This window comes from Gallinula chloropus, assembly GCF_964237585.1.
Source record: "Gallinula chloropus genome assembly, chromosome: 18".
Classification (NCBI taxonomy): Eukaryota; Metazoa; Chordata; class Aves; order Gruiformes; family Rallidae; genus Gallinula; species Gallinula chloropus.
The window spans coordinates 9447388-9473983 of NC_140103.1; the positions used below are offsets into that span (position 1 = coordinate 9447388).

Consider the following 26596-nt stretch of genomic DNA (forward strand, 5'->3'; position numbering starts at 1 on the left):
TGGGCCATGACAATCCTGCAGCTTCTGACACCATGGCAGTACCGCCCAGCTGATTGTTTCGTGCGTGGGAGGGAAACATGCTTAGAGGACAGGAGACTTTCAGCAGCAAAGAGGTGGGAGGTCACAGCCTGGACACGGTGGCTATAGGTGGGGAATCATCCTGCACCCTCCTACACCTTCCTGTCTACACATCATCCCTTGGCAAGGGACAGCTCGAGGAGCTGGTCCCCGTCTCCTCTCTGGTGACAAACCCAGTCTAACTGGGTATCATTTCCACACAGCGACCAGCTACGTCCTGCTTCTGCTTATTGGTGGTCAGTTGTGTAAGAGTAATGATGGACCTGAAAATCCCTCCTGACACATATCCATACCTGACCGTACCTATGGTAAAACTCTCCCACAACCCTTGTGCACCAGGGATGTCAAGTTTCCTCTTCCAAGGTAGTGCTGGTCATGCTAAGATGAACCCTCTGTATCCCTGCCTTCCCTCCAGCCCTGCTGTTCTCAACACTCACAACCAGCAACGCTTTGATTTATTGGATGTCTGTGGGTTAATCCTGGCATAGTGGGAATTTCCACACCATTAGCACTCCCTGCTCTCACCATTCCCCTTTCCTGGCCCAGGCCGCAGGCTGGCAGAAGCAGGTGCTTCCCTGTACAGCCCCAATGCTCAACTGTGGTTACCCGAGTGCCGGAGGGCACGGAACGGCCACACCAAAGCACAACGGGGAACCACCGCTCAGGCTGTGCCAGCAACCAGCAGCCAAAGCGTGGAGGCAGCAGCAGCAAGAGGGAAGGATGAAACGCCAAGCTGGGATGTCATGACCAGTGCAGAGACTGGATCACTGGTGGGAGACTCTAGATGACAGAGCAAAACAGCGAGAGGTAAGGATGTGACAAGATCAAGAGGAACAAATATCACATGCTGATTCTCCCTGCAGATTTCTATTTAATCAGTAGAAACTAGTCAAGGATCACAGGCTGGGACACGTCTGGCATGAGCAGGAGAATTTACCCAACAGCCAGGGGATGAGAGCTCTGCTTGGGGCACACAGGGAGCAGCAGGAGGGATTTGAAGAGCACCATGACAGACAGCTGAACAGAGCTGCCCCTGCCCGCACCCTGCCTGCACAGGCCCAGCTCCGTTCATGGGAGACACGAGGCCATTGTGGTCATTGAAGGGCACCATTCCTTGCCAAGGGATGGCTGGCAAATGCTCTAGGCAGGAGCAGCCTGTGCCATGGGCACAGCCAAGGTGGCAGGAGCCCAGCACTGGCATGGGAGGTCTGCAGACCTGTGTTTACCCTGGCTGCTCTAAAGCTGCCTTGCTGAGCCCTCTCAGGCACGTCACCTCCTGGCAAACAAAAGGCATGCATGCCGTGTGCCAGGTGCACTTGGGAGAGGAAAAAAGACATTTCTCCTTCCTTTCTTGGGATTTTGCAAGAGCGAATTCTCAGCTTGGCTTCATCAGCCAGATGCAGAGCATGAACCTGTTCCCTTCATACCTCAAGAGCCCAGCCCTCACTCTCCGAGGCTTCTGCTACTCATCCTCATCTAGCTGAAGGTTTGCAGGTGACATACCACATACTAGAAAGTTGCAGGTCAACAAAAGCTCTTACAGGCTGTTTTAACTCAGAAGTGACTCCTCTGGAATTTCTTGGGGAAAAAAATAATAAATAAAGACCAGGGGAGTCTGCTGGTTATAGGTTGGGGTTATCTGTGGCTGTCTGCTTGCAAGGTACATGCCTTGAATTAAGCATTTTCTGGCATTCACTATGAAGAGAAAATTGATTTTGACATTCATGGCCAAAATGCCATGGCCAAAAAGCTTTTTAGCACTCTGCCCTAGAATAAACAACTGGGACCCCAGGATAAAAAAGGAAAAAGAAAAGGGAAAAAAGAAAAAGAAAAAAGTCACATCTCTCCACAGCATGTCTACAGAAATGTAATTCTTTGCACTAATCTAAGCAGCACCTTCCCACCCATTCTGTTTTTTAAATTTACAATGCATGGAGCTGCCCTGAAATCAGCTTTGGGTGCTGTAAAAACAGAGTAGTCCTTGTACTCTAGGTTTTACAGCCTAAATGAAAACAATGAATTAAAGGAGGATACAAAAAGTCAGTCACTAGCCTAAGGTCACAAAGGAGTTACATGTCTTGTCTGGGATTAGAGCACACATTCTCACCAGCAACCCTGTTCCATCTCCCTAAACCATACTGGATTTTGTTATTTCTTGCTTTCCCCTTCACACTTTCTCTTTCCCTGGCCTACTCCTTGTCCTGTCTGCTGGCAAGGATCCCTGCGCCTGCCTCCGACAGCCTCAGTCATCCTCACTGACTAAATCACACATTCCGCTTGGAGCATGACTTGCAGCTTTCTAGTATCAAGAGCTGCACTGGACTACTGCAATAGGAAGATTCTAGCAGCGTTACCATAGTACTAAGAGCTGGCTCGATTTTTATTTGGGGTTGTGTGGATTGCAGACAGACTGGGGCATGAGAAAATGTTTTTCTTTGCTTGATATTATTTTGTAATACCACTGATTTGAAATGGTTTTCACGGGGACGCACTGGAAGCTAAACCTTGTTGTGCCCCACAAAAATATAGATACATTACCTGTTTCTCTACCCAAAGGAAAAGGAGAAGTTTCTACATGTCAGTGTACGTGTGGGTACAAATCCAGGGTTTCAGATTTGATGAGAACCACACTTTCCCAGGAAAAAAAAAAATTCCAATTTCAGCAATCTGGATAGGTCAACATGGCAACACATCCAGTGACAGCCCCTGCCAAGCCTTTCCTAACCCCTGCCAAGGCCAGCAGTTGGAGGGGTGTGCTGTGGTGGTGTGGCAGAGAGTAAGCAGGCAGCCAACCTTCCCTGGGATAAGATGGGCATCGCTGTCAGCTGCGTTGTTTCTCCCAAACCAACTGAGCAATTCCTAAGGCAGCAGGCCCTTTTAATCAGAGATAACAGCTATCAACGAAGTAATATGTCACAAATTTTTCCCAAGTGCAGTAAGTCACAGCTTTTCCAAGTAATGATAACTGGCTCCTGAGAAAGCACAGCTAAACAGTGATCAGGGAGGACAAACCCCACGGCAGAAACCCACCCTGTTTCAGGCCCGTCCCGCGGCTGTTTGGCACACTTTCGAGCTAAGTACCTTCTCCCCTGAGCAGCCTTCTGCAGATGCTGCTAAAATGTAGGAAGGAAGCAATGTTTCAGAGGACCGGACCCCTTCTTGGGGTCATTTGTGATACCCCAAACGCCTCTTCCCTTTTCTCGTGGGGCTGCGCTGAAACTGCGGGGCGCTGGGACACCGCCCGCTCGCCTCTGCTGCTGCTCTCGCTCTCCCCCTGCTTCTCACTTTCACTCCCATTGGTTTCATGTTCCCTTTGCCATGCGGAAAAGCTTTCAAGCTTATCCAGCCCAGCAGCAGGGTTTATCCTGGTTCCACCCACTGGGACTTTCCTAGCTTCCTTCTGCACAGCGAGGGGGAAAAAAAGCCAGACGGAGACGCAGCAGGCACCTCGGGGAGCTCGGGGAGCCGCGGTGCTCTCTTTCCCTGAGCTAGGTTTCTATTGTAGGCGGTGCATTCCTTGGGAGGGAGGGTGTGTGTGTGTTGGTGCCTTCCCACACTCAGGGCAGCTCTTATTTAATGGGGGTCTCCATGCAGGGCAGACGCCAGAAGAGATTTTGCCATTCCCAGTTCCCATCCAGGAACAGCGGCAGCTCGCACACCGACCTCTGGCATGGACCGTGTGGCTGAGATAACCCTGGAGGAGGCGGCTCCTGGGACCAACCAAGCCTCCAGGATGCATCTCAGGGAGGATCTGAGGAGGATACGGTGCGCGGTACTGCTGTGCCTGCTCTCCGTGCTGGTCCTGGCGCTGCCCACTGCCTACCTGCTGGTTGGAAACCTTCGAGCTCCTAATTCCTGCGCTGGCCAGGTAAGAGACTGATGCCTGATTTCTGTCCTGCCACACTGCGAGGAGGAGAGCACCGTGTCCTGCATCTCAGGGTTGGGTTCAGTTGAGTCTTTTATTCTCTTTACGAGTTTCTCATGTTTAAAGGAACTTGAGAAACTTGCTGCTACATTCCTCCTTCCCTATGCAGAGCAAATCTGCCTGAGATATATCTTACTATGGGTCAGTCTTTTTAACTAACGGTTTCTGTTCCTCTTATCTTGATTTCACTGAGGTCACAGAACAATGCACAACTTTAAAAGTTCTGTTGACATGGTGCTGGAAACACTTCAGAAAAATTGCTAGTTGATGGAAATCAGTGTCCCTCCAATGATTCCAGACATATTTTGACACTATGGTTGATTTTTCTCCCTTCTTTCGGGTTAACCCTGAGACTTCCCTTCCCAGTGTCCTATTGCAGCAAACATCTACTGGCCACATGGCTGATGGGAGTGGGTCAGGTCCCATCATCTGTCACTGGGCAGAAAGATACAACTCTTGTATACTATTAATGTAAACTGCTGCAGAGATGAGATTCAAGACAAGGAGTCTGACCCTAAATTTTGCATCCCATTTTTTACTCCCCATCAAAACTTTCTCTAGATCCAGGGAACTTCTCAGCTCTTCTCCTTTGACAGACAGCTAAAGTCACTTGGCTCCTAGCAAGGCAAGCTTGCTGGTGTGCCTGCTGCTAATGCTTTTCTATCCCACTCCACTCTTTCTGATGCCAGACTGCAAACAAGTGCCTGCCTTCACTGCAGACTATGAGTTCAGAAGGACTGTACCCATGCCTCCTGTATGCATGTAGGTCTAAGGAATTAAGGTCTGAATTTTAACATCAGGTCTAAAATTCCCCATCCGATTAGCCTGTTGGTTATATGTTCAATTAGGAACAGCAAAAGAAAGCAGCCTAATTAAGTTGCCTCGAAGGGAGATTTCTGCCCTTGTACACATTTAGCCTAGGGATGTTTATAGTGTGACAGCTGAACCAGGGCTGTGCATGTGCAGAGAGACATGCTGGCCTCTGTTTGACCTCAAGTCTGCACTGCCAGTATCTAACGCCCAAGCGATGCTGGCTTCTGGGTGCAGCATCTTCTGTATTACCTGGTTATAACTTTGTGCACTGCTGAAAGGAGATGTGGCAGCCCTGTGCAGTGCCTCTGGTTGTTAAATATGCCAGTCCCTTGCACAGGTGAAAGTGCTTGTTCTTGCACTGCCCTTGTTCCTGCTCTCAGGCCAGGTGGAGTGGGTGTGCATGGAGTGAAGAGGCTCTTTGGACAGTTTGCATCGCTCTTTGTATGTGTCCTGCAAGGTCGTACAGAGCAGAACAGTTCAGTGCTTGAAATGCTCTTAGAATGAAATACTGCTTAAATGTTAGCCTGTTTGATTGGACTAATGTGTTCCTGGCTTGTGACTCTTGTTGGCAGAGTTAGTGGAGAAAAAGAACTTTTGTAGTGAGTTTGGCTTCTTAAGAGAAACACAGTGTGAGCCATCGGATTGGCTCTAGCCTGGGCTATGCTAGTGTGTGTTTCCACGCATATGCACTGGATTATTAACAGGTAGTATTCCCACAATGATGTAATGAGGTGATCTGAGGAGTTGCAGCCTCTGTGAGTCTCGGTGAGGAAGAGGAAAATCATGGGGGCTGGCTGGTTGCCCACGGCCTTCCTGCCAAGCCCGGTGGGTGGGTGGAGCGCCCAGCTACGCTTCAGCTGGATCCTGCATTTTCTGAATTTTTCATTCACTGCACTGGTGACTGACTGTGTCACCAGGGGTGTCCAACATCAGAGCACAGATGCACTGAGTTGTCTGTCTGCATAGCTTTCTGTTAATGGCCCTGAGAGCTGGGTCACAGGCTGGGCCCCAATGCTTGTTCCAGAGGCTGGGAATGGCTGTAGCCTGTTTCATCCCATGGGAACATTTCTGGGAATAAAGTCTGTTGGAGAAAATGTCTTTTTGCATTTCCTTCTAGAGGGTTAGAACCAGATTGCTAAAGGATGCTTTCCTCACATGCCCCATTGAAAGCCCAGATTAGGGGGACTCAGTTGGGCCCAAACACGCGTGGCACTTGTCTTGTGGTGTGGATGCCCTGGGCATACTGGCAGCAAGCAGCCAGACCCATGTTTACACCAGATGCATGTTTGCTCGCTGACCCATGCAGCAGCAAGCCCATGGTTACCCCGGGACCAGAGCTCCTCTCACACGTGGTGGATTATTGACTTCTCCTGCATGGAGACAGTCCTAGGAGGAGGGAGGGACTTGGCAGCTGAGCTGCTGAGAAACAGACGTAGTAAATTCCTGAGCCTGTCCTTCCTGGAGCAAGGAGGAGAACAAGGGGAGCTGGGGAGGGTTTGTGCAACAGGGGTGTGCCACTCTGATTTGCCTGCGGGGTTAGGTGATTTATTCATCTGTGCTTCTATGTGGGTGAACATGGTGTCACATTCTGCCTCCAAAAGGATACAAACTCACCTTCTCCTCTAGAAATGTCCCTTTTCAGGAAAACTCAGGCCCAGTTATGCATTACAGCAACATGTACAAGGCACAGGTCCTCTCTCTCTCCTGGTATACTATATCTAATTTAAGTCTGATAATGGTTTTCCTGGACAACTTCCTGGCTCACCACACTGCTTCTCTTGTGGAAACAGAAATCACTTTCTTTTGCACTTCAAGACAGAGTGAGGTGGGGAAACAGGGTTTTTTACAGAATAACATGGCTCAGGTCATTAGCAGAAGATCTATAAAAGGCTCTAGAGGTGCCCTTCCTAAAGGAGAGCCAGGACTGTGGTGTGTACTTCCCCAAAGGGAAGCCAAGTTTCAATCTCAGTGCACAAATCTACCATGGGAATGGCACAGCAGTGAGGAGAACATCTCTGGCTGCCTTAGCAACCCTCTCAGCTAGCCCAATAAAGCAGAGCATCAAGTCCTGTGGCTCAGAGATGTTTGTACTTGAGCTTGTTCTCACGGTATACTTGGAATACATGGCATACTTGTGGCAGGACCACAAGCAACATCAAGGAAGATTATAAACACTGTCCAAAGGGTTGCGTGTGAACCTGTGTGCTGTGTTGGCCTTGCAGTGGAGCAGGGGACTGTTGCAGTGCAGGATGGACTTTAGAGTCCTGGCAGCTTCCCCTGGATCCCCCCAGAGGGATGAAGCTAGCAAAGCAGCTCAGAAAGGGACTGCCAGAACCATAATTCATGCAGAAGCAGAAGTCCTAACAGCCTGCCCAGATGGCAAGGTGAACCTGAAATGGCTTCCTGATCTGTAAGGAGGGAGAAATGCCTGAGGAGGAGCAGTGAGCATTGCACCTAGGCTCAGGTTGGGATGAGGGGGCGGGGGGGGGGGTTTCCCCTCCCAGGAGCCAGCAGCAGTAAAACCCCTGACTGGGCACCACTGCTTGACATACACGGTGCTTGTGGGCAAAGAAGCTAGCTAAAATATTTCCACTGAAACCAGTTTGTACTGGTGCAGGACAGGCCCCTACCAAAAATGCCCAGTCCAGGCCATGAAGCATCTCTGGTGCTAGCAAACTTCAGGGTGGATCTACTGTGTATGACCTGCAGATCCTCTGCCCATAAAATAGTGCCTAGTGCTAAAACTGGTGTGAGTAGAGGTGCAGGGGATGTTTTGCTTATTAATCTCTCTGCCTGCAGTGCCGGGTTCCTTTCCTCAGGCAGGTCTCTCTTGGATACTCCCGGCCCTTCCTGGAGGTGCAAGAGGCAAAGTGCGTGGACAGGGGATGTTCAGCCCTCTGCTTGGCTTTAGTAATGGATTTAAATGCTCTGGGGGGTTTTGGATATTCTTGGTATCAAAAAAAATACAGTAGTGTTTTGCATACCGCAGTCTTCAGGGTAATGAGAGCTGGCTGGCCCAGGCATTGTTTGTGTGCAAATTGGCTGCAAGGTGGGATTTTCAACGTGGCCCAGTGCTGGTTAGTCTCTCCCCAGTAACCAAAGGGAAAATTGAAGGCATGCTGTGAACTTTTCAGCATCACAGCTAAGCAAGAAAGGAAAAGAGATTGCCACTAATTGTGTAAATGATCTCTCTGTTGTCTCATGCTGCTTAGCTCTCCCTCACCATCTCACCTAAACCATCAATGTACATCATTTGTGCCTATTTAGGACAGATATTACTGGTCTTTATTAGCAGTGCCCAGTGCTAAAATATTTTCTATAGGAGGTTTAGATTTGAATCCTCACAAAATAGCACAATTAGGAAAACAATCTCAAACATATCTTTGCCAGGGAACAGAATCACTTCACACCTTGCAGCACCCTCCTCTACTGCATCCCACTATCCTTTAGCATCCACAAATGCAGCTCCTGCACCCCAACCTTCCTGCTGACTAGTACACTGAGGTGGCATAAATAAGCTTCTCCCCAGTTTCTAAAGAAGCAGAATTCTCCTGGATACCTTTCCCACTCTCCCATCACTTCTGTATTGCAACTTCTCAGTACTTCAGCAGAAGTTACGCTTTAAATATGTAAACAGTCCCACTCAAGTTACATGATTGAATGTAGGCTTGGGATTGATTCATAGCTCATTGCATCCTTAGAAAATATGTCACTTGATAAATACGTAGGAAGTGTCACATAAATAATGGTGTAAATACAGTCACATGCTTATACATCTGGCCAAAGACAAGGGGGAGTTTATGAGGGAAATTATCCACACCAATCTTGTGCTTCCCACCCAGGCAAGGACAAAGTCACCTGCCTATGACTGTGTCACATCAAGAGTACAGTCATGTTTAGACACCACAGTGAGCAGACAGGGCCTTAGAGAAAGTCATTAGTCGTAATGAAATTCCCAGACATCTCACTGACAGCCTAACACCATTGCTCTCTGTCAGCCACACGCTGAGCTTTCGCACCGTCGTCCCTCCTAGATGACATTTCCTGCAGAGCAGCAGACTGCAATGGCTGGGCTATATATGAGTGTACAGGTGGGGAAAACAGGGGGGAAAAAAGATTTTTCCCTGCAGAAAAATTCAGAAATTGTGGCTTTCTGCAGGAGCATCTGGATGTTTGCTGCTATTAAAACATTAAAATATCTCAGGGCTTACTAGAGCAGCTGGTGGTCCCCAAACACAGGCAGCCTGGCTCTTCTCCCACATTCTTCTTCCCCTGGCCAATACAAATTATTTTCTACTTCTCCTGCAGTATCTGAAGTTGTGTGAGACACAGCCACCAAGAGATGGCTTCAGCATCTATGTGATAATACTATTTCGGCCTGTTTATAAAACAGCGTGCATCGAATCTTTAGCTGATCAGTGGCAGTTTATTCAATGTACTTAATGTAGCTGTCCGAAAACACACCAGATCACACCAGCATGCTCCTGACACACCATGCTCCATAACACACCAGATCACACCAGCATGCTCCTGACAGATGCTGTGACAGCCAACCCTAAGCTGGCTACATAACCCCGACAGTCTGCTTTCTGCAGCCACGCTGTTGGCATAGACCTGCAATGAACTGTGCTGTGGGGAGAGCAAAAGGGATGCTCCTCACACCCTGGGGAGGTCAGATCCAGAGTCAGTATCACTCAGCATCCTCCCATTAGGACCCACGGGCTTTGCTGGCTGCCGTAGGAGGACCAGCACCTGGTGAGAGGCCACCAGCCATGCCCAAGCGTGATTCAGAAGGACCAGCCCTGGTAGGCATGTGGCAGGCAGAGAGACGTTTCCTTTGAAGTGCTCAACCTGTACGTCAGAACTGCTTGGCACGGCCCAGGGCCATGCCCTGCTGCCATGCAAATGCATGTTGGCACGGGAATGTGTTATGAGTGTGCTGGTGTTCAGCTCTAGAACAAAACGTAAGAGGCAAAGAAACGCAAATCACCCTGCCTTCCCTCAGCAGAGCGTCAGCAAGCCGCAGAGCTCACCCTGCCAGCTGCACTCTCAGACCTGCTCAGCTCCTTTCCACCTTCCAGGTCTCCCAAGGTTCAAGACAGACCTAAGAAACAGACTAACAGCCTGAAATAACACAGAGGCAGAAAGAAAAGCAGGTGATACAGCAGCTCTGTGGCTGTTGCACGTCACTCTTTTTGCTGGCATCATGCTCAGCGTGTGCCAAGGCTCAGACCTGCTGAGTCTCAAGACAGGGAGGAATCGCTCACATCGCTTGTCTTGCTCTGTTTGCTCTGCACAGAGGGAGGGATGGGAACATCTCTAAGCAGCAGAGGTGCTCCAGCAGTGCTGGATGGAGGCACCATCACAAAGGAAGGATAGGGATAGCTAATTCACACTGGCCACTCCACCAGTCCTTCCCAAGTTACTCCAAGGGCTTGTCCAGCCTCTGAACAAAATGAGTCTCAGGCAACCACTGCCACAGGATGCCTGGTCCTGCCCTGGCACCTTTTCTGAGGCACTGGCAGTCTCAAACAAACAGCAGAAAACTCTTGCAATGAAGCAAAGCCCTGTCAGGGCTTGTCCTTTTCTGTAAAAAGTTCTGCCTGAGGTTGATAATATTACTGCAGCTGGGATAATGCAAACAGACCCCTCTGTGGAGGTATCGTGTGCTCTGGAACTCTGAGCTAATCACTTGCAAATCTCTCCTGCAGGTCCCAGAAGAGAAGAGCCCTCACTTTCTGAAGCAACGGGCAGTAGATTTTGGTAAGTTTGCCTGTCCTTTTCTTGCGTCCTGAACACCTTTGTTTACTGAGGTGTTGCAATCGCTGCCTCAGCTCCCTGCTAGCAGATGGCTCCCTACCTGCCTTCCTCTCTCACCACCTGAATCCTCCCCAAGCCAAACAAGCCAGGGCAGACCCGGGAAACAAGATGCAGGGAGATAACTGGGGCCATAGCGAAAGTGTGAGCATTTCCAACCCCAGGGCTCTGCAAGCTCTCTCATTCTGGTACAGGCACCCCAGTAGCTCTCAGATAGATATAATTCCCTGAACAGGCAAAAGCATGGATTCTGGAGCCCAAGCACACCACTGCTCACCCTCTGTTGACCCTCCAGCAATTTAAGACACAGACACGATGTGCCCTGCCAACACCACAGCAGGACTGGCAAGCTTGGCCATTTCCAAAGGGATTTTATCACCCCAGTGGTGTCTATATTAAACAATCACAGCAAATAACTACTTGCTCAAACGTACATGGAAATTGAAAAGGTCTGTACACATTTCCTTGGCAGCATCGATCTCAGCTCCTATCTCAGTGACTTGAATAGCAGCAAACATCCTTACACCCTTTTTTTCTGTTTTCTCCTCAGCTACAGATACACTTCTCAGTGCAGAAAAGCCAAGAGCGCACCTGACAGGTAATGCTTGTTCAAAAATGCAGTGTTTCCCACAGGTATTACAGTAGATGTAGGAGTGCAATAACCTTGGTTTCTCTGAGTCTTATAGAATCAGGTGTTGCAGGAAACACAGGGAAAATAATCATTGGCTTTGGCTTGTTGACCATGACAGATTTACTGCAGCCTGTGTTTGCAGAAAAGGGCCTGTGAAGGAGGTAGCTGACAGGAACTTTTCTTCTTGTCACTTTTCCAAACCATTTATCTCACTGAACAAGCAGTTCTTGTAACTGAACTTAAATATGTGCCTGGTGTCTCAGTAATCTGCTGATTCCCTTAGAAAAAGCAGTGGAAAAAGCCCGAGTAAACCCTCATGGAGTAGTGAATTGGGAAAATAATGCCAGTTTTGGAGCAAAAACAGCTGAAGGACGACCAGTTTTAGGGCCCTTATTTTTCTGCAAGGTCTGACTTGGGTCACACATACCATATTGCCATCAAGTAGCCTCCTGGTTTTAGTGAGATCAACTCTGACTCACACTGGAGAAAGCAAGGGAAGAAATCTCTCCAGCTGAACCCCTCTAAGCCCCTTAGGTGGTAGTGAGATGGCTAAGGTGAGGTGGGCTGCCATACATTCCTGAGGGGCTGCCAGCATTTGCAAGGCCACTATTGCACCACCTCGGCCTTGAAGGTCTAGCAATCATCACACCAAATTCATTGTCCTGAGCCCTTCCCCATCCTCACCAGTTTCACCCACTTGGAAACTTTAAGCTCTTACAGGAAAGAGGAAAAAGTTCATGACTGGTTCTCATGTGAGTAGAGTTGAGTGCTGAGAGGTTCTCCAGCCACTCTGACCATTCCTCTAAAAAATACAGCTCACTGCAGAGGCTGCCCCAACATCCTGTGCAGGGGAGGAATGGGAGGGTGCAAGAAGTGGCATGATTCTTCACATAAATTCACCTGCAGCACTAAACCAATCAGCATTTCAGGGCAGATTTCTTTCCCAGCATTGTTTACTTTCCTTAATCCACAGGCTCCTTCCTAATGGGAATCCTTGGTCCCATCCCCATATGCATGCAGCTTGCTAGAGTTCCAAAACTGCCCTGTCCTTGTTCAAAATCATGTCTTAAACACAAGTTTGCAAGATCAAAAGGACCATATCTGGTAGCCTAAGTCTTGCTGGTTACCCTGAGCACACCCATGGCAGAGAGACCCAGAAACACCCAGATGCACTGCTCCACAGATCAGGACTGCACACAAGTCTCCTTGCTGCAGGGAAGCCCCCAACACATTTCTACAAATTTCCACAGGCCCCTCATTTACAGCAACTCTTAGATCATCATTCCCAAGCAGTCTCCCCAGACAGGGCCAGTCCTCCTCAACCTGCTATTTTGGGCCAGTCTCTGTTGGCATAGCAAGGAGCACGCAGAGGAAATAGCTAAGGTGATTTTTATCACTCATTTTCTACACAAGAAAAAGGTTTCTTCAAGGTTGCTGTGCAGCCATCAGGGAACGTAATTCCCATGAAACTTATCTTTGACCTTTTTTTAGCCCAAACTTATTTTTGGTGCTGTAGCCTGTGGCAATGAGTTCCAGAGCTTAACAGCGCATTGCAGCGAGAAAATATTTCCTGCTATTATAAACTTGCTTTGTAATACTTTCTTGGGTGCCACCCTGATCTTCTGTTCTCAGAAACCATAACTCATGCAGAGAAAGCGAAAAAGGAATAATTACCCTTCAGGTACTTGCTACATTCCCCCACCTCAGGTACCTTTTTCAAAGTGAAGGTGACAAACTCTCACTTGTAGGGAATCTCTTCCAGGTCTCTACTCCCTCTGCCTTTTCCTAGTTTTAAGCACATATATTCTGCAGGTGAGAGCAGAGGTGTAAGAGGAATGAGAACTAGCCACAGTACTTTCATGGGAATGCACCACTGAATTAGCAGTAGCAGAATCACTCCATGTTTTGGTCTCTGTTCCTTCATGATGAATTCCCCACCTGTTTTGATCGCTGAGAATTTTGAACTCATCCCAACTGCCATCAAGACATCCTCTCCCAGGCTCCCTATAGCTAGTGAAGGATAGCACAATCCATGAGAATACCCAGCTAGCACTTCTCTCTGACTGACATGGCTGCACTCTTGGTCAAGATGCAGACCAGTTCCTTCTTGTCACCAGCCTGCAGCATGGCTGGATATCCTATGTTGCAGAAACCCCATCAAGTACCTGCCTTGCATGTATCGTGTTGCAACGGTATCCAAGCACTCTACTAAATCTGGGTCATTACTTTATGGGTCCACTTGATCGTTGGAAGTCATGACCAACAGTTCTTAAACTCCCAGAGCACGATCTTGAGCAACAGGGACCCTGCAGCCACAAGACTTTGCAGTACATGCTGTACAAGGGCTTTACTACAAGTGGAGACTCAGATTCTCTTGCTGAGTCCAAGAGTCTGGCCTCAGCGTACAGTATTCAGTATCAGGCTCTCACACCGGTGAGGGGTAAGAACTGTACAGACCCCACAAAACGTACCCAAAAGTTGCCAAGCAACAGGGATTCTCCAGCAAGGGACTAAACCAAAAGTCATTTGGGGAAAAGTAATTTCACATGCGAGGGATGCCAAAAATATTATATAGTGGATGGAAGAGTGAAAGGAACTGTAGCAATAATCCCTTATTAAATGCAGGTTTTATTTAACTCAAGAATTAGCATAATATGTATATTTGCAGGAAGTTTACCTCCATATATTTATGAATAAATAAATTACAAGTACAAACAACAAATACTGCTAGAAAAGGAGCTATAATGTATTTGCAGATGCTTTGAACATCCATTTTTCCTCTTAAGCTGTATTGAAAGCATTAAGTTAATTAACTCGGAAAAAAGAGCATCAATGGGGTGAGCTTTAACCTACAAGGGAGGTTATAGCTGTAAAACCTCAAGTTGCTTAATTCTAAAAGTTATGAAATCATGTACTTCATTTGAGATGCCTGTTAGTTATAAAAAACATAGAAGAATTAAGTGTCATTGACATTCTAAATGCGTCATTATACAAGGAAAAGACTGTTTCACATGCAGCTTTTCCTCAGCTTTCTCCCAGAATTGCCAAGATGGAAAAGAGCCCAGGACATTTTCTGGAAATATTCTGATCTTTTCTGGTCCTTCCCATCTCAAACAAAATTTAATCTGCTACAAACTGATCTCTGATAGGTATTACCCCAAGCTCTTACAAACCTTAGAGTAACCCAAATGCGACTTCAGTATTTTGTCAGGACTCAGAGCAGACCCAAGAGGTAGATGAGGATGAAAGCAGACCATGAGTACTTTCACTTTCTTTTATTCCTCTCTCTGTATCAGACAAAGCTCCATTGGCTCTAAGCCTCTTAGTCCTTATAATACATCTATCCCTGTCTATCGTTCTCCCACACAAAAATACTCTCCTCATGTACTTTGCCTCCTGGGGAAAGATCAGAAAGATTTGATACTTCAGCAGCCCTGACAGGCAGGCAGAAACAAAGCCATTGTTTTGTTGTGCTACTCGGAGAATATGCAAGAAATTGCACTCCTAATAATTTTTTGTCTCCTTATGCATTATTTATTGCTAGAAGAGAAAGAGGGAAAGGGATGCCACTGGGAGCTGAGCACGTTATTTCTTCTGAATCTCATTTTACTCAGAATAGACCTAATGCTTATTGCCAAGATAATTTCAGAGATTTCCCTTACCTGCATTCAGCTCGCCTCCCTACCCATACAGACACACCCCTTCCCCAAATAGTGAATCAAAACCAACTTTAAAACTTCACTCAAGTTCATGGAAAAGGTCTCATTTCCTGGAAATCAGTTACCTCTGTTTTTCTCAGCATTTAACATTGACTTTCTGGGTTCATTTAAATACATGGCAGAATCTTAATGGCTTTTATCCTCTTCCTTTTCACTGCCTCAGCTGCTGTTATACCTTAACAATTGTATGTGTCAGCCAGGAAAATGCAGAGAGAACTCTTTTGCTTCCCTGCAGAAAAACGAATAAGTACTAGAGCTTATTCTCACTGTCCTGAGAGACAAAGTGAAATGGTGGAGGAGAGGGGAAGGGAATAGGGCAGCAGTTCCCTGATTCCTCCCCTGAGAGATCCCTGCAGCTGGGGGAGCATCCTTGGCTTGGATCAGACTAATACTGGGGCTTGGATCCGAGCTCTGCTTGTAATCAGCTGGCTACGAGGTTGGGAAAAAGTCTGGAGGAGAGCTGAGGCCAACACCAAGCTTAGTGCTTTGTTACAGCAAAGTATTAAAGAAAAAGATGACAAAAGGTAAAAATTGCTTTTAATATAATGTGTTCCTTTGGAATTTGGCCTCTTGAAGCACAGTGGGGTCTTGTGAGTTTTTGGTAAAATCAGGTGACACTGATAAGCCAGAGGCAATTCTACAGGAAAAGATTTCATTGCAAACAGTGGGGAACAAAAGCTTGACCCAAGGGCTAACAAACCCTGACATCCTTCAGAAACAACTTAGTAGAAGTTCAAGTGCCTCAGTCCTTGGTGACATCACGCTGCTCATTGTGAAGCTTTTGCAAACCCAGTAGTGCCTACAAAACATAATCCAGATCCACCACCACAGAAGAAAATGATGCTCTGGTATTTATTGCTGTTCCAAACTGTGAAGTACAGGCATGGTACCTGTGTGTACAACTGCCCCAGCACTGGTTTCACTTAAGGACAAAGGGGTTTTATCCGTAAATAGGTAAGACAGCACCCTGGACCTGCATGGTCAAGCCATCTATATTGCTCCACAGTGTCATGAGATTCAGGCTTTAGGAAGGATTAGGGATCATTAGGGATTTGACCACAACCAGGACATTCAGTGGCAGCATAGCCCTTCAGGTACCTTCTGGACCAGGTCTTCCAAAGGCATCCTTGGCTTTCAGTCCTGATTGCTCAGAACTGGATGCCCTATGGGCAACCTCCAAAAAACATCAAAAACTTCGATTACCCTATTTAAATCACTCGCCCTCTGTAGCAGAGACCTCACATTACATTCACCAGTGTATCCCTGGCCATAGCAAACTAATCCACCTCTTCTCCCTCTCTCTTCCTCCCGCAGTGAAGAAACAAGATCTTGCTGGTCCCGTGGGAAACCACCTGCCCATCCTGCAGTGGGAAGACAAGCGAGGCTTGGCCTTTACCAAGAACAACCTGAATTATTCCGGCAACGCACTGGTGATACCTGTGTCTGGGGACTACTATGTCTACGCTCAGGTCACTTTCCGAGGGCCCATTGAAAGGCACAGTAAACCAAATTCTGTCACGGAGATCATCACCAAAGTCACTGACAGTTACCCTGAACCCACCCAGCTGCTGACCGGCACCAAGACCCTCAGTGAAAATGGGATCAGCTGGTTCCAGCCCATTTATCTGGGTGCTGTAGTCTCCTTAGAAGTGGGAGACAAGCTAATGGTCAATGTTAGCGACATCAAGCTGGTAGATTACACTAAGGAGCACAAAACTTTCTTTGGTGCCTTTTTACTGTAGGTCCGTGGCAGTAGCTGGTGGGGATTTCCCTTCAGGGCCCTGGTGTGACCTCAGTGGACCTTGGCTTTGTGGGCATGCGTCGGGGTGCGATCTCTGTACTGTTAGACTTCTTCTGTATTATCATTCTCCTGCAGCTGCCTGCAGCCTTAAATTAAGGGGTGGGAACAGCTGAATCCACAGGTTGAACTGAAACAAACAAACCGACCAACCCCCCCAAAAAAAACCCCAAAACTGAAAGTTGGATTGGAGACAAAACAAATTCTCTATTTTTTTAAAGTGAGACCAGAGAGCTCATCAAAACTTTGTAAGCTAGGGAGGAACAGTTTATAACTGTGGGTAGGAATATTGCTCTTAAATACTGCAGCTAGCCTACATCGCTAATTCCACCTCCAATGCACAATTTCCTCAACTCAAAAAAGTGTTTTGAACTTTCTCCAGCCCTTCCAGTATAGTTTTGCATGACCCTTCTTCAGATTCTCGGTTCTAAAAGGTAATTACTTTTCATCATTTCCTTCCAAATAGATTTGCTCAGTACTTTGCACTAACAGAAAGCTCAGATTAATCGTTAACTGCCTAATTAATCCCTTCCAACTTCCTGTACAGTAGATTAAAATTATATCTTGTGTTTTGCAGAAGCTACTTGAATTTTTTTTATTATTTTTTTTTGTTTCCAAAAAAATTGTTTACAGTTCCTTAAGTCAATACACAGCCTCAAAACTTTATGTAAAATTTCTAGGGAACACACACACAAACACTTTCTGTTTCAGAATGAAAGTGGAATCTCCCTGCCTGGTCCTATCATTAGGAAAACAGAAAAGACAAGGCAGAGAGAGACACGCAGCAAAATTTTCCACACTTTTTAAATCAACCACTGAAATTCTGAGAGGAAAACTTCTGCAGTATTTTGCTTTCCATTATGTTTAATGGAAAGCAACTGCAACTAAAAAAATCACTGCCTTGGTGCTCCCCCTTGCAAAGGGTGGAGCGGTCCCCTGACCACAAGGGACTCCCCAGACTTTCCCTGGGTGAAGGCTGACAACCAGTAGTCCTTACCCAAGGTCAAAAGACCAATGACACAATCGTGGCATGGCACAGGCAGGCACAGAGCTCAGGAATGTTTAGCTTCCCACCTTGCACTTATTTTCAGAGACCTTACTGTTTCTCAGGGAAATCGCCCAGCTTTCCTTCTCCTCCCACAATAAATACATTGCTGACAATGACTCAAGGGATGTTTTCATAGGTTTGGACTTTGCATTCTTAGCTGCCAGGAGGTCTCACACCTGAGCACCTACCACCCAGATGTTCTGCAATGATGAGGCTTCACTCTCTGCAACTCTTTCTTTTCCCTGCCTCACCTTACTGGACTTCTTCCAGTTTCCACTTCTTGGCCAGAAGTGACAGGAAGGTTTGACTGCCTTGTTAACATTTCCACTCAAAGCCATGGTGGGACCCAAAAGCACACTGCTAGTGTCAGGGATGCACTGAGGTTGGGGAATACGTAGCACTGGGCAGGAGGGGGTTGTTGTAGCTGAAAAGCATAAACAGGCAGAGAAGTTGACTGGTGGAGACAGCCCTTCTACAAAACACCATGTGTGATATTGCCACCCAGCCAGCAGTGAGACCAGGCTGCTTTGGAAGTGAGTCTCTCCCTAGGAGGAGACAATGTACTGCTATGTAAAGATCTGTTTGAGCTGACAAGGAAAAGTGAGTAGCACAGCTGGGGCACAGAGCAAGGCCAAGGCAGACTCGGGGTGAGGAGCAGAGTAGGAGGTGAGAGATCCAGGCAGCACCAGGATCTCTGCCTCTTCATGGCTTGGCATAAGCAAATTCATGGCGCCAGAGTGACTGTACCTCTCAAACCTAGCAGGTCTTTTGTGTAGTAAATCATCTCAGAAAATAAGGCTTTCTGGCCATTCTGAGTGCCATAATAGGTCTCAGTCCTTCACTGATCTTTCAACGCATCACAAAAACTAGGAGACTGCATCTTGCCCTGCCCTTCTTTCTTCAGCTAGTGTCTGTCCTGTTTCCAGATTCTCCTTTAGTCTAGTCATTGGGTGTTGGCCCACTATACAACATTGCCCACCTGGGAGACCTTGACAATGTTCCTGCATCAAAAACTCATTACAGCTTGGCTTCCTCTCCTTTCTTTGACTTGTCCTTTGTTTTCCCCACATCTCAGCTGTCCTCTTGATCCATTTCTTCCATGGTCACCTTTCTGCCTTCTTGGCCCTGCCCATTAGGTGTGAGGACACCTCTTTGTCCAGATCTCATTTTCTGCAGGAGACTTTTCTCTTACAATCACCCCAGTACACAGAGAAACCTGAAAATAGGTCAGGATGACAGAAAGATCCTGCTAGGGGGTGTAAACACTCTTGGCCAAAACATCATCCTCTGATGTCTTTATTAGCTAGGCTAACTTCCATCTTTAAGGCCTTGTTCCTATGTTCCCTCCACTTGTTCAGCCTTTTAAGCTGAAACTGTCAGAGAGGAGAATTCACTCCCCACGTATCTGTTAAGTACCTAGCACATGCGACCTGACCTCACTACTTCTCAGAAAGCATGCCTGGTCATTCAGCTCCTCAGCAGGGCTGTTCTTACTTCTCAGAAACCCCCACACCATGGCAAAATCTGGTGAAATCTCACTTGCTTGGCAGATGAAGACAAGGTTATTCTCTGGGAAACCCTAAGACTTCCCTTATTGCAGATTTTCCAAAGTGTTTTCTCTACAGCCCACGTTGAGTCCGGAGCTTCCCTTAGTTGTGTTCCCAAAACAAGATCTGAAATGAGGTTTGCAGCTCTTGCAGACACCATGGAGGGCACTTCAGGTGACTAGCACACAAACCAACATGGTAAATCTCATAAAGGGACAACTTAAGAGTGACCTGTCCAGGACAGGCGATTCTCTGCAGCTAGGTAGGAAAGCTTCTGTGAAGTGTATATAGGATGAATTCGGATCATCCTTGGAGAAAACGGGGCTGCAAGTTTCTACAAATGAGATGATGTAGCATTCTTCTGAGGCCATAATGCAATCCTGATAGGCTTGTACAGCAGATTTCCATTAAAACTGTATCTAAAGTCATCTTCTCTTAATGGCCACTGCGCTGAATGATAGTAAATGTGAAGTCTGGGGGAGAGGAGTGGTAAGTGCAGTATTTGGCTTTCTCTGGAATATATACACATATATACATAGACATATGTATAAATTTGTGTGTATTCCACAGAAGTTCTAGGAAGCCCATTGGCAATAAGGAGTCTTTCCTACCATAAGGCAAATCATTTGAGTCCACTGCACACTAATGATAAATGACAAAAGCAAAGCAATTGCCTGCTGCAGCTCCTTTCCACGTATGACTCACTTGATCCATTATCCATGGCACAAAAGTATTTATTTTTGTCCCATTAGGGCAAGCTTTTGCACCCAGTTACACACACCAGCTTTTAGCACATGTAGCACACTAGCACATTTTATATGACAAAGTATTTATCCAGCATTACTTGTTTTAAAGTGGTGCAGGCATATTATTCTACACACTTCCCCTAATGGAAATTCTCTCTTTCTCCCTTTGTTTCCACTCCCAGTACTAATAATGTCTCTGTCCCACTGATCAGCAAATATAAGTGTGCAGTGGCCAATTCTGACCCTGTTATATATCATATTCCTCCACAGAAGTCAATGTCATGAAGTCAGAGTAAAGCCACTTAAGTGAAACAGAGGTCAAGCTTAAGGGGAAATATCTTAGACTGAACCCAAGCTGTGGATTCTCAGACATTTCCAAAGCTAAATCAGGCCAGAAGTGTTCTCAGAAATTTGTGTTTATTGAATTAGAAAATTTTCTGTAACGTAAATCATTTCTGGAGATGTGAAAATGCATATGCATCAGCATTTTCAACTGAATGAGAAGATGATGAAATCTGGTCATGTGAACAAGTGACCTTTCAGTCTGTGGTCAGAATGAAAATATGTTTTGTTTTGGGTGGATGTGAAACTAAAACAGTTATAAGAAAAAATCCAAGATGCAGAAAAGGGCGAAACAGGCAACTGATGGTTAAAAATACATGATTTCATGTTTTGACCCTTACAATTCTTACAGGGGAAAAAAAAACCAACCCAAACCAACCACTTTTCAGAACAAAACCATTGAAAGAAAAAAAACCACCAAAGTTTTGTTGTGTTGTTTTGTTTTCAATACGAAGTCTGATCAAAATATTACAATTCTTAGGAATTCTCTTCCCTAATCTCTTTGATCCCCAAAATACTAATGCTAAATATAACAAGGTCATTAAAAGGTTTGCTTCCCTGCTGCTTCCTTTCCCTTTAAAACCCAAGTGTTAGTAAATAAACAGTAACTTCCTCTCCGTATTCATACAGAAGGAAATTTAAATCAAGCTATAAGGATCACAGCTCCAATCTTATCAACATGTACTTGTGCTGTACTTAGTCCTGAGCACAGAGCTAAAGAGGGATCACTGTAAAGACAAGCTGGGTTTTCCTATTTGGCACATGGGATAAGTATATTGCTCAAATTAAAAGTGGATAAAGAGTTTTACCACTGTTTATCCTCAACTACATCATAGGAGCAACCCTCCAAATCAAGGAGTGCTTACATGGACCATATCCAGCACATGTATGTTGGCAGGATTAGGGTCTAGAGGTGGAAAGTCATGTTCCTTCACAAAATATCACCCAAATGACAAAAAGGATGCTCCTGAGATGATTTTGGACATAAGATTTCACTGGATATTAGGGTAACCAGACCCCTGGTATGAAGAGACACTGCCAGGCTATACTGAACTGCAGCACAGACCAAGTGGAATGGATTAAGGTGTTCACTTGCTATTTACAACATAGATAGTGCAGAATTTTGAAGGAATCTCATTTTTCACCTCTGTATGGTATAACTGACCACAATGCTCTTTGTTTTATTGATGTCCTGAGTGGCCCATCATTTCAGATGAGAAATGAGGAGAAAATTCATTCTTTAGAAGAATCAGAAAGTGTCAAGAATTTTTGCCCAGATCTGGGTATTACACACCAGTATAGCATTTTGCTACTGTAATGTATTTTCATATAAGTGACTGTATATTGTCTTGTGCTACAGTACCAATGTGTGTCTTTACCAGTAGAACTGACTTAGCTTCTTGTTTCCAAGTTTTATGATAATAAATATGCAAGTTAACTAATGTGACAACTTCTGATCCTGGTCCTCTTCCAAAAACACTAACCAAATAGCACATTTTTGAGCAATCATCGGATACAGCCAGATAATGGTGATGCTTAAGAAACCTACTTTGTCGAGTGTTAATGGGTGAATGATCATTATCTTATGTCTCTCAGTGTGAGTTTGTATTCAGACTTTCCTCTGCAGACTTACAGGGACTTGCATTTCAAAAGGCAAAGTGTAAAGGTTGAGCACACTTTCTTTTTAAATCCAGTTTCCCCTTTGGAGGGTGGGCAACAGCTGGTTCCCTCTTTTTGCTATTTCTTAGTCAGTTCTGAAAAAGAAAGTCCTATGGAAAAGCAGCACTCATCAGAAACTGCATCCCAGCTGTACTCTCAGCCTGCTGAGTCAGGGAGCCATGAGCACCCAAGGGAGATGGGAACCACATTATCCCCACCACCTCTGAAAATCAATACCCAGCCAAAAAGCCAGATTTGACCTATCTACAAACATAAATAAGGGTGCCTTTCCAGCCTGGGAATTGTTCCCAATGCTTGGCTCCTGGCCATCAGGCATAACCCAACTAGGAACCTTTGGGCAGATGAGGGTCAAACTCTTGTTTGAAGGTAGCAGATCTCTGAGCACCCTTAGGCCAGTTCTAGCTAGCATGGGCTTTGCTATCCTTACACTTTCATCATGATAAGAAGCACTATCTGCTGGATGCTGCTTCTTCTGCGTAGCATTATCTGTGTAGCCAAGAATGCAAACTCTTTGTTCCCACTAGCAGAATTGAGAAACATTCTCCCATTGGGCATATTATTTTGTATTTCCACAAATTTATATTTTTTCCTGGATTGAACTCATATTTAAATTGCTTCAGAAGAAGTTTTTGGTTAAGGGTTCTGTGCTCTGGATCAAAGAAGGTTTTCACTTGAAAACTCTGATGGAGGACATGTGTTTACCCTGTTTTCAATCTACTTGCAAACACCCAAGATCCTTTGTTAGGCTGTGGGTGTCAGCCAAGAATTAATTATACAGTAAGAATCAGATTGCTTTCTTCTATAACACCAGAAAGATGTAGTTTGTTTTGGTTTTTTTACTCCAATAGCTACCTCAAATTTAAAAGAACAGCAGAAGCAAATCATTTTTCTGTTTTAACTTGACCTATGAAGAATTCACTTGTTTTATTGCCATTTTACTCTGTGCTTTGCACACACAGGGTATTAGCTTGAGTTAACACCTTTGTGGTCTAAATACACTGGCACATGCAATCCCTCCACCTGAGCTTCATTTAGCCTAACTTCAATCACAGAGAAGATACCTGTTCTTCATAAATTTCTAGGCTCCTCTCTAGCGAGGTGAAAGGAGAGATGGTTGGTTGTGAAAGGCTGAGCATCCTAGGGAAGGTGATGATAACAGCAGTGCTTCTCTTCCAGGGCTGCAGAGGGATATATATATATATTATTTCTCTAGCTAAATGCAAATAAGGTAGTAGCAGTACTCAGTAAAAGCAATGGTAGCACTGCACTCAGATGCCTGGATAAAGTTGCCCAGCTATTGCCTGGGCAGACATCCTACAGGGTTTAGTGTTAACAAATATATACATGGTCATGTATCTTGAGGAAAGGGAGACTATCATTCCAGGTGATGATGATATTGTTCCATGAAATTCACCCTGCAGCGTAGGGCACTACTTGTGAAGTTCACATTCCCAGCTCTCATCTGTTGGCTAAGATGCCCAACCACAGCTGAATCTAGTATTTTTCAGCTTTGTTCTTGCACAAAGACCTTTGTTCCAAAACAGGGAGAAGTTCAAAGTTAGTTAAAACACTCAGCTCTTGGGAAGAGCTTTGCATTCACAAAACACAAAGACTTTGTCTTCTAAACATCTTGCAGGATGGAGCACAAACTGAGATGAAGTAGAAGTGATCTGCAGTCAGAGGAGGGTCCCATGCAATAAAAAGTTTCTCACAGACAGGCAGCTGAACAAGGGCCATGTTTTCTAAGACACTCAGCATCTGCCAGGCATGTTCTCAAAGGAAAATAGGACTCCACTGTTGGGTTTCTTTTTGAGACCTGGTGCCAAAGCAAGGTCTTCAGAAGTGCAAACCAAGAAGCCAATCTAGTCAACAGTGACTGTTCCAAATTAATTTGCCTTATAAGTATTATTGCTAAATTCTTCAGAACAGCATGGAAGACATTGCCTGAGAAGTCATAATTGAGCACCGTAAATCAGGAGTGTTTGGGGGTTTTGCTGAATTATAAACTAAAGCAGCTTTCCAGATGCTCTCATTCTTGCACAAATCTAGCTGTGTTCTTTCATCGATTGTAGAGTTTTATATTAAAACGTCATAAGGGCACTGAAAATGTTTGCTGCATATTTATTGGTACTGTACATAGAGATGTCTTAATTTTATGTAAGAGAAACTGTAAAAATCATGGCATAGAGATTTTAGATCTATTATACTTAACACTTATTTCTTTTAGAAGATAGTTTTGATGCCTTCTGACAGTGAAGTCTATAGACAGTTCTTTAAAACGTGCTTTGTGTCTTAAAGCATTTAATAATGAATAGCATAACTAAAATAAATAAAAGCATTTAATGTGATTCATATTTATTCCCTTGTCGTTCTTTATTCCAACAAGCATCCACCAAGTGCTCATATTCAGTTAGGAAGGGCAGACATTTCTCTGTCACAGTGGCTGACGTGTGCTATGGATTGTGTGTTACACACATTATCAGATGTGTAGGGTTCAGTTGGGTTTAATATATAAACTATTAAGCAGAATACAAACACAGAAAATCATTAATCCTAACACTTCAGGAACATGGAAATTAGGCTCTATTCACCCTCAGACATTTCCATGAACCTTTATGGGTTTTCATTATAGTATTTTTCTCCAGTGGCGTATGACTGGATACTGGGACTGTCATATTCAATTCTGCACAGATCTACATTTTTTCCTCTAGATGTAGCTGAATTCTATCTTCATTTTTAAGGGTGCTTAACTCTCTCTGACAACACTCCCCCCTAAAAAAAAATCTACAAAATAAAAGAACCAGTGCACGCATCCCACAGATGAGGTACCTTGCTTTAGAATGAAGATCTCCCCTTTAACTGCTTTCTGTTCAACAATGTTATTTAGTAAAAACCTCAGTGTGTTGTGAGATTTCTTTATCATTTCAGAACAGTGGAGCAGAACAGCATTAATGATGCAAAAAATAAGAATGTAGTTCACCCACTCAAAGTCCTAATTCTAACAGTACCGTTTGACCAAGCCCATAATTCGATTGTGTCTGTAAAGAGAGCAGTGAGGAAAAGAAAAAAAGTCTCTTTTCTACAGTAATAAATGTTGTTTGTGGGTGTCATCTAAAAACCACAGGGGTGGCTCTGACCTGCAGCCTGCAAATTGGGTGTTAGTTTGGCTTCTGCTGGAGTCTGACAGAGACGGGTCAGCTCTCGCTCATGGGCCATCACCCTTCTCTGTCAACTCCAAAGAGCTTAGAAACATTTCTGCACAGCCAAGGTCACAAAGTAGGAATCACACCCTGAACTTCATTTCCAAGCTGAACAAGTGCCTGTTTGGGCAGGCAGCTCTGTCTGTGCCTCCACACACCCCCTCAAAAAGGCAGCTCAGCATTTCACAGAATCACAGGGGTTGGAAGAGACCCCAAGAGCTCATCAGGTCTGACCCCCTTGCCAAAGCAGCTCCCTAGGTCGTATTGCACAGAGAGGGTACAGATGGGTCTTGAATATCTCCAGAGATGGAGACTCCACAACCTCCTAGAATCAGAGCCTGGAGTTGGCTACTGCAGCAGCCCACATGGCTGTTCTCCTTCAGCAATCAACACGACAGCAAAGCAAACAGCTTTCCCCCTTCTCACCCTGCCTTCTTTGATGAGCATAAACCCATCAGTTAAATGTGAGAGCAGTGTCCTGTACATCAGCAGGGGAAGAGGTTCAGCTTCCCCTGCCAATGGTCCAGCCAGTTGATAACTGTAAAGGTGCATCAGCATCTCCCCAAGTCTTAAATCTTTGCAGACTGGATACAGAGGCACATTTCAGCACACACAGACCGAAGTGGAAGATAGCAAGACACAATCAAGCAAACAGCTGCCAGGGCATGATTATCCATGAAATCACACAAGAGAGATGTTTGCTCACTACACCTCCCTTCCCTCATCAGTGCCTGAAAGCCAAGGATGAAAAATGACATCCTTTCAGAGAGATGGTTAGCAGCAGCAAGCGCTGCCCGTGCCCTAGCCCTTTAGCAAGATGACTTCACTTTTTGCAGAAAAGGAAGTGGGACATCTGTATGTAAATCAGGGGAATCTCTAAAAGAAAAACAAGGAGATATGAAACAACTTTTTGCTATAAGAGTGGGACTGTTCCTCTTTGATACTAAATTATCTGGTGGGAAGGTAGGGAAGATATTACAGCATGTGGAAAACTCCAGTATCTGTGTACAAACCTCTAAGTCCACTGATATCAGAGAGTTCCTCAGGCTCTGCTACCACTAACTTAAACATGGTGGCACCTCACTAGTTTATCTTCAGAGATCACCCTTTTATACTTATCTAACAGAGGAGGTGAAGTAGGAAGACTGAGAAGGACCTTTTATTTACTCACAGGCTGCAGCCAATCCTTATGTAGGCTAAAAGCACAGAACTGCTCTCCTGCACATCACATTATTACTGACCCTCTCCAGCC

At 45.5% G+C, this 26596-nt stretch overlaps 1 protein-coding gene across 1 annotated transcript; it reads left to right on the top strand.

Moving 5' to 3' along the window:
* Positions 1 to 3748: 3748 nt before the first annotated feature.
* Positions 3749 to 16725, top strand: TNFSF15 (TNF superfamily member 15; the record flags this gene model as incomplete). Its single annotated transcript, XM_084272560.1, has 4 exons — positions 3749 to 3946; positions 10528 to 10579; positions 11184 to 11231; positions 16298 to 16725. 4 exons carry the CDS (start codon positions 3749 to 3751, stop codon positions 16723 to 16725), a joined length of 726 nt encoding a protein of 241 aa, XP_084128686.1.
* Positions 16726 to 26596: the final 9871 nt, after the last annotated feature.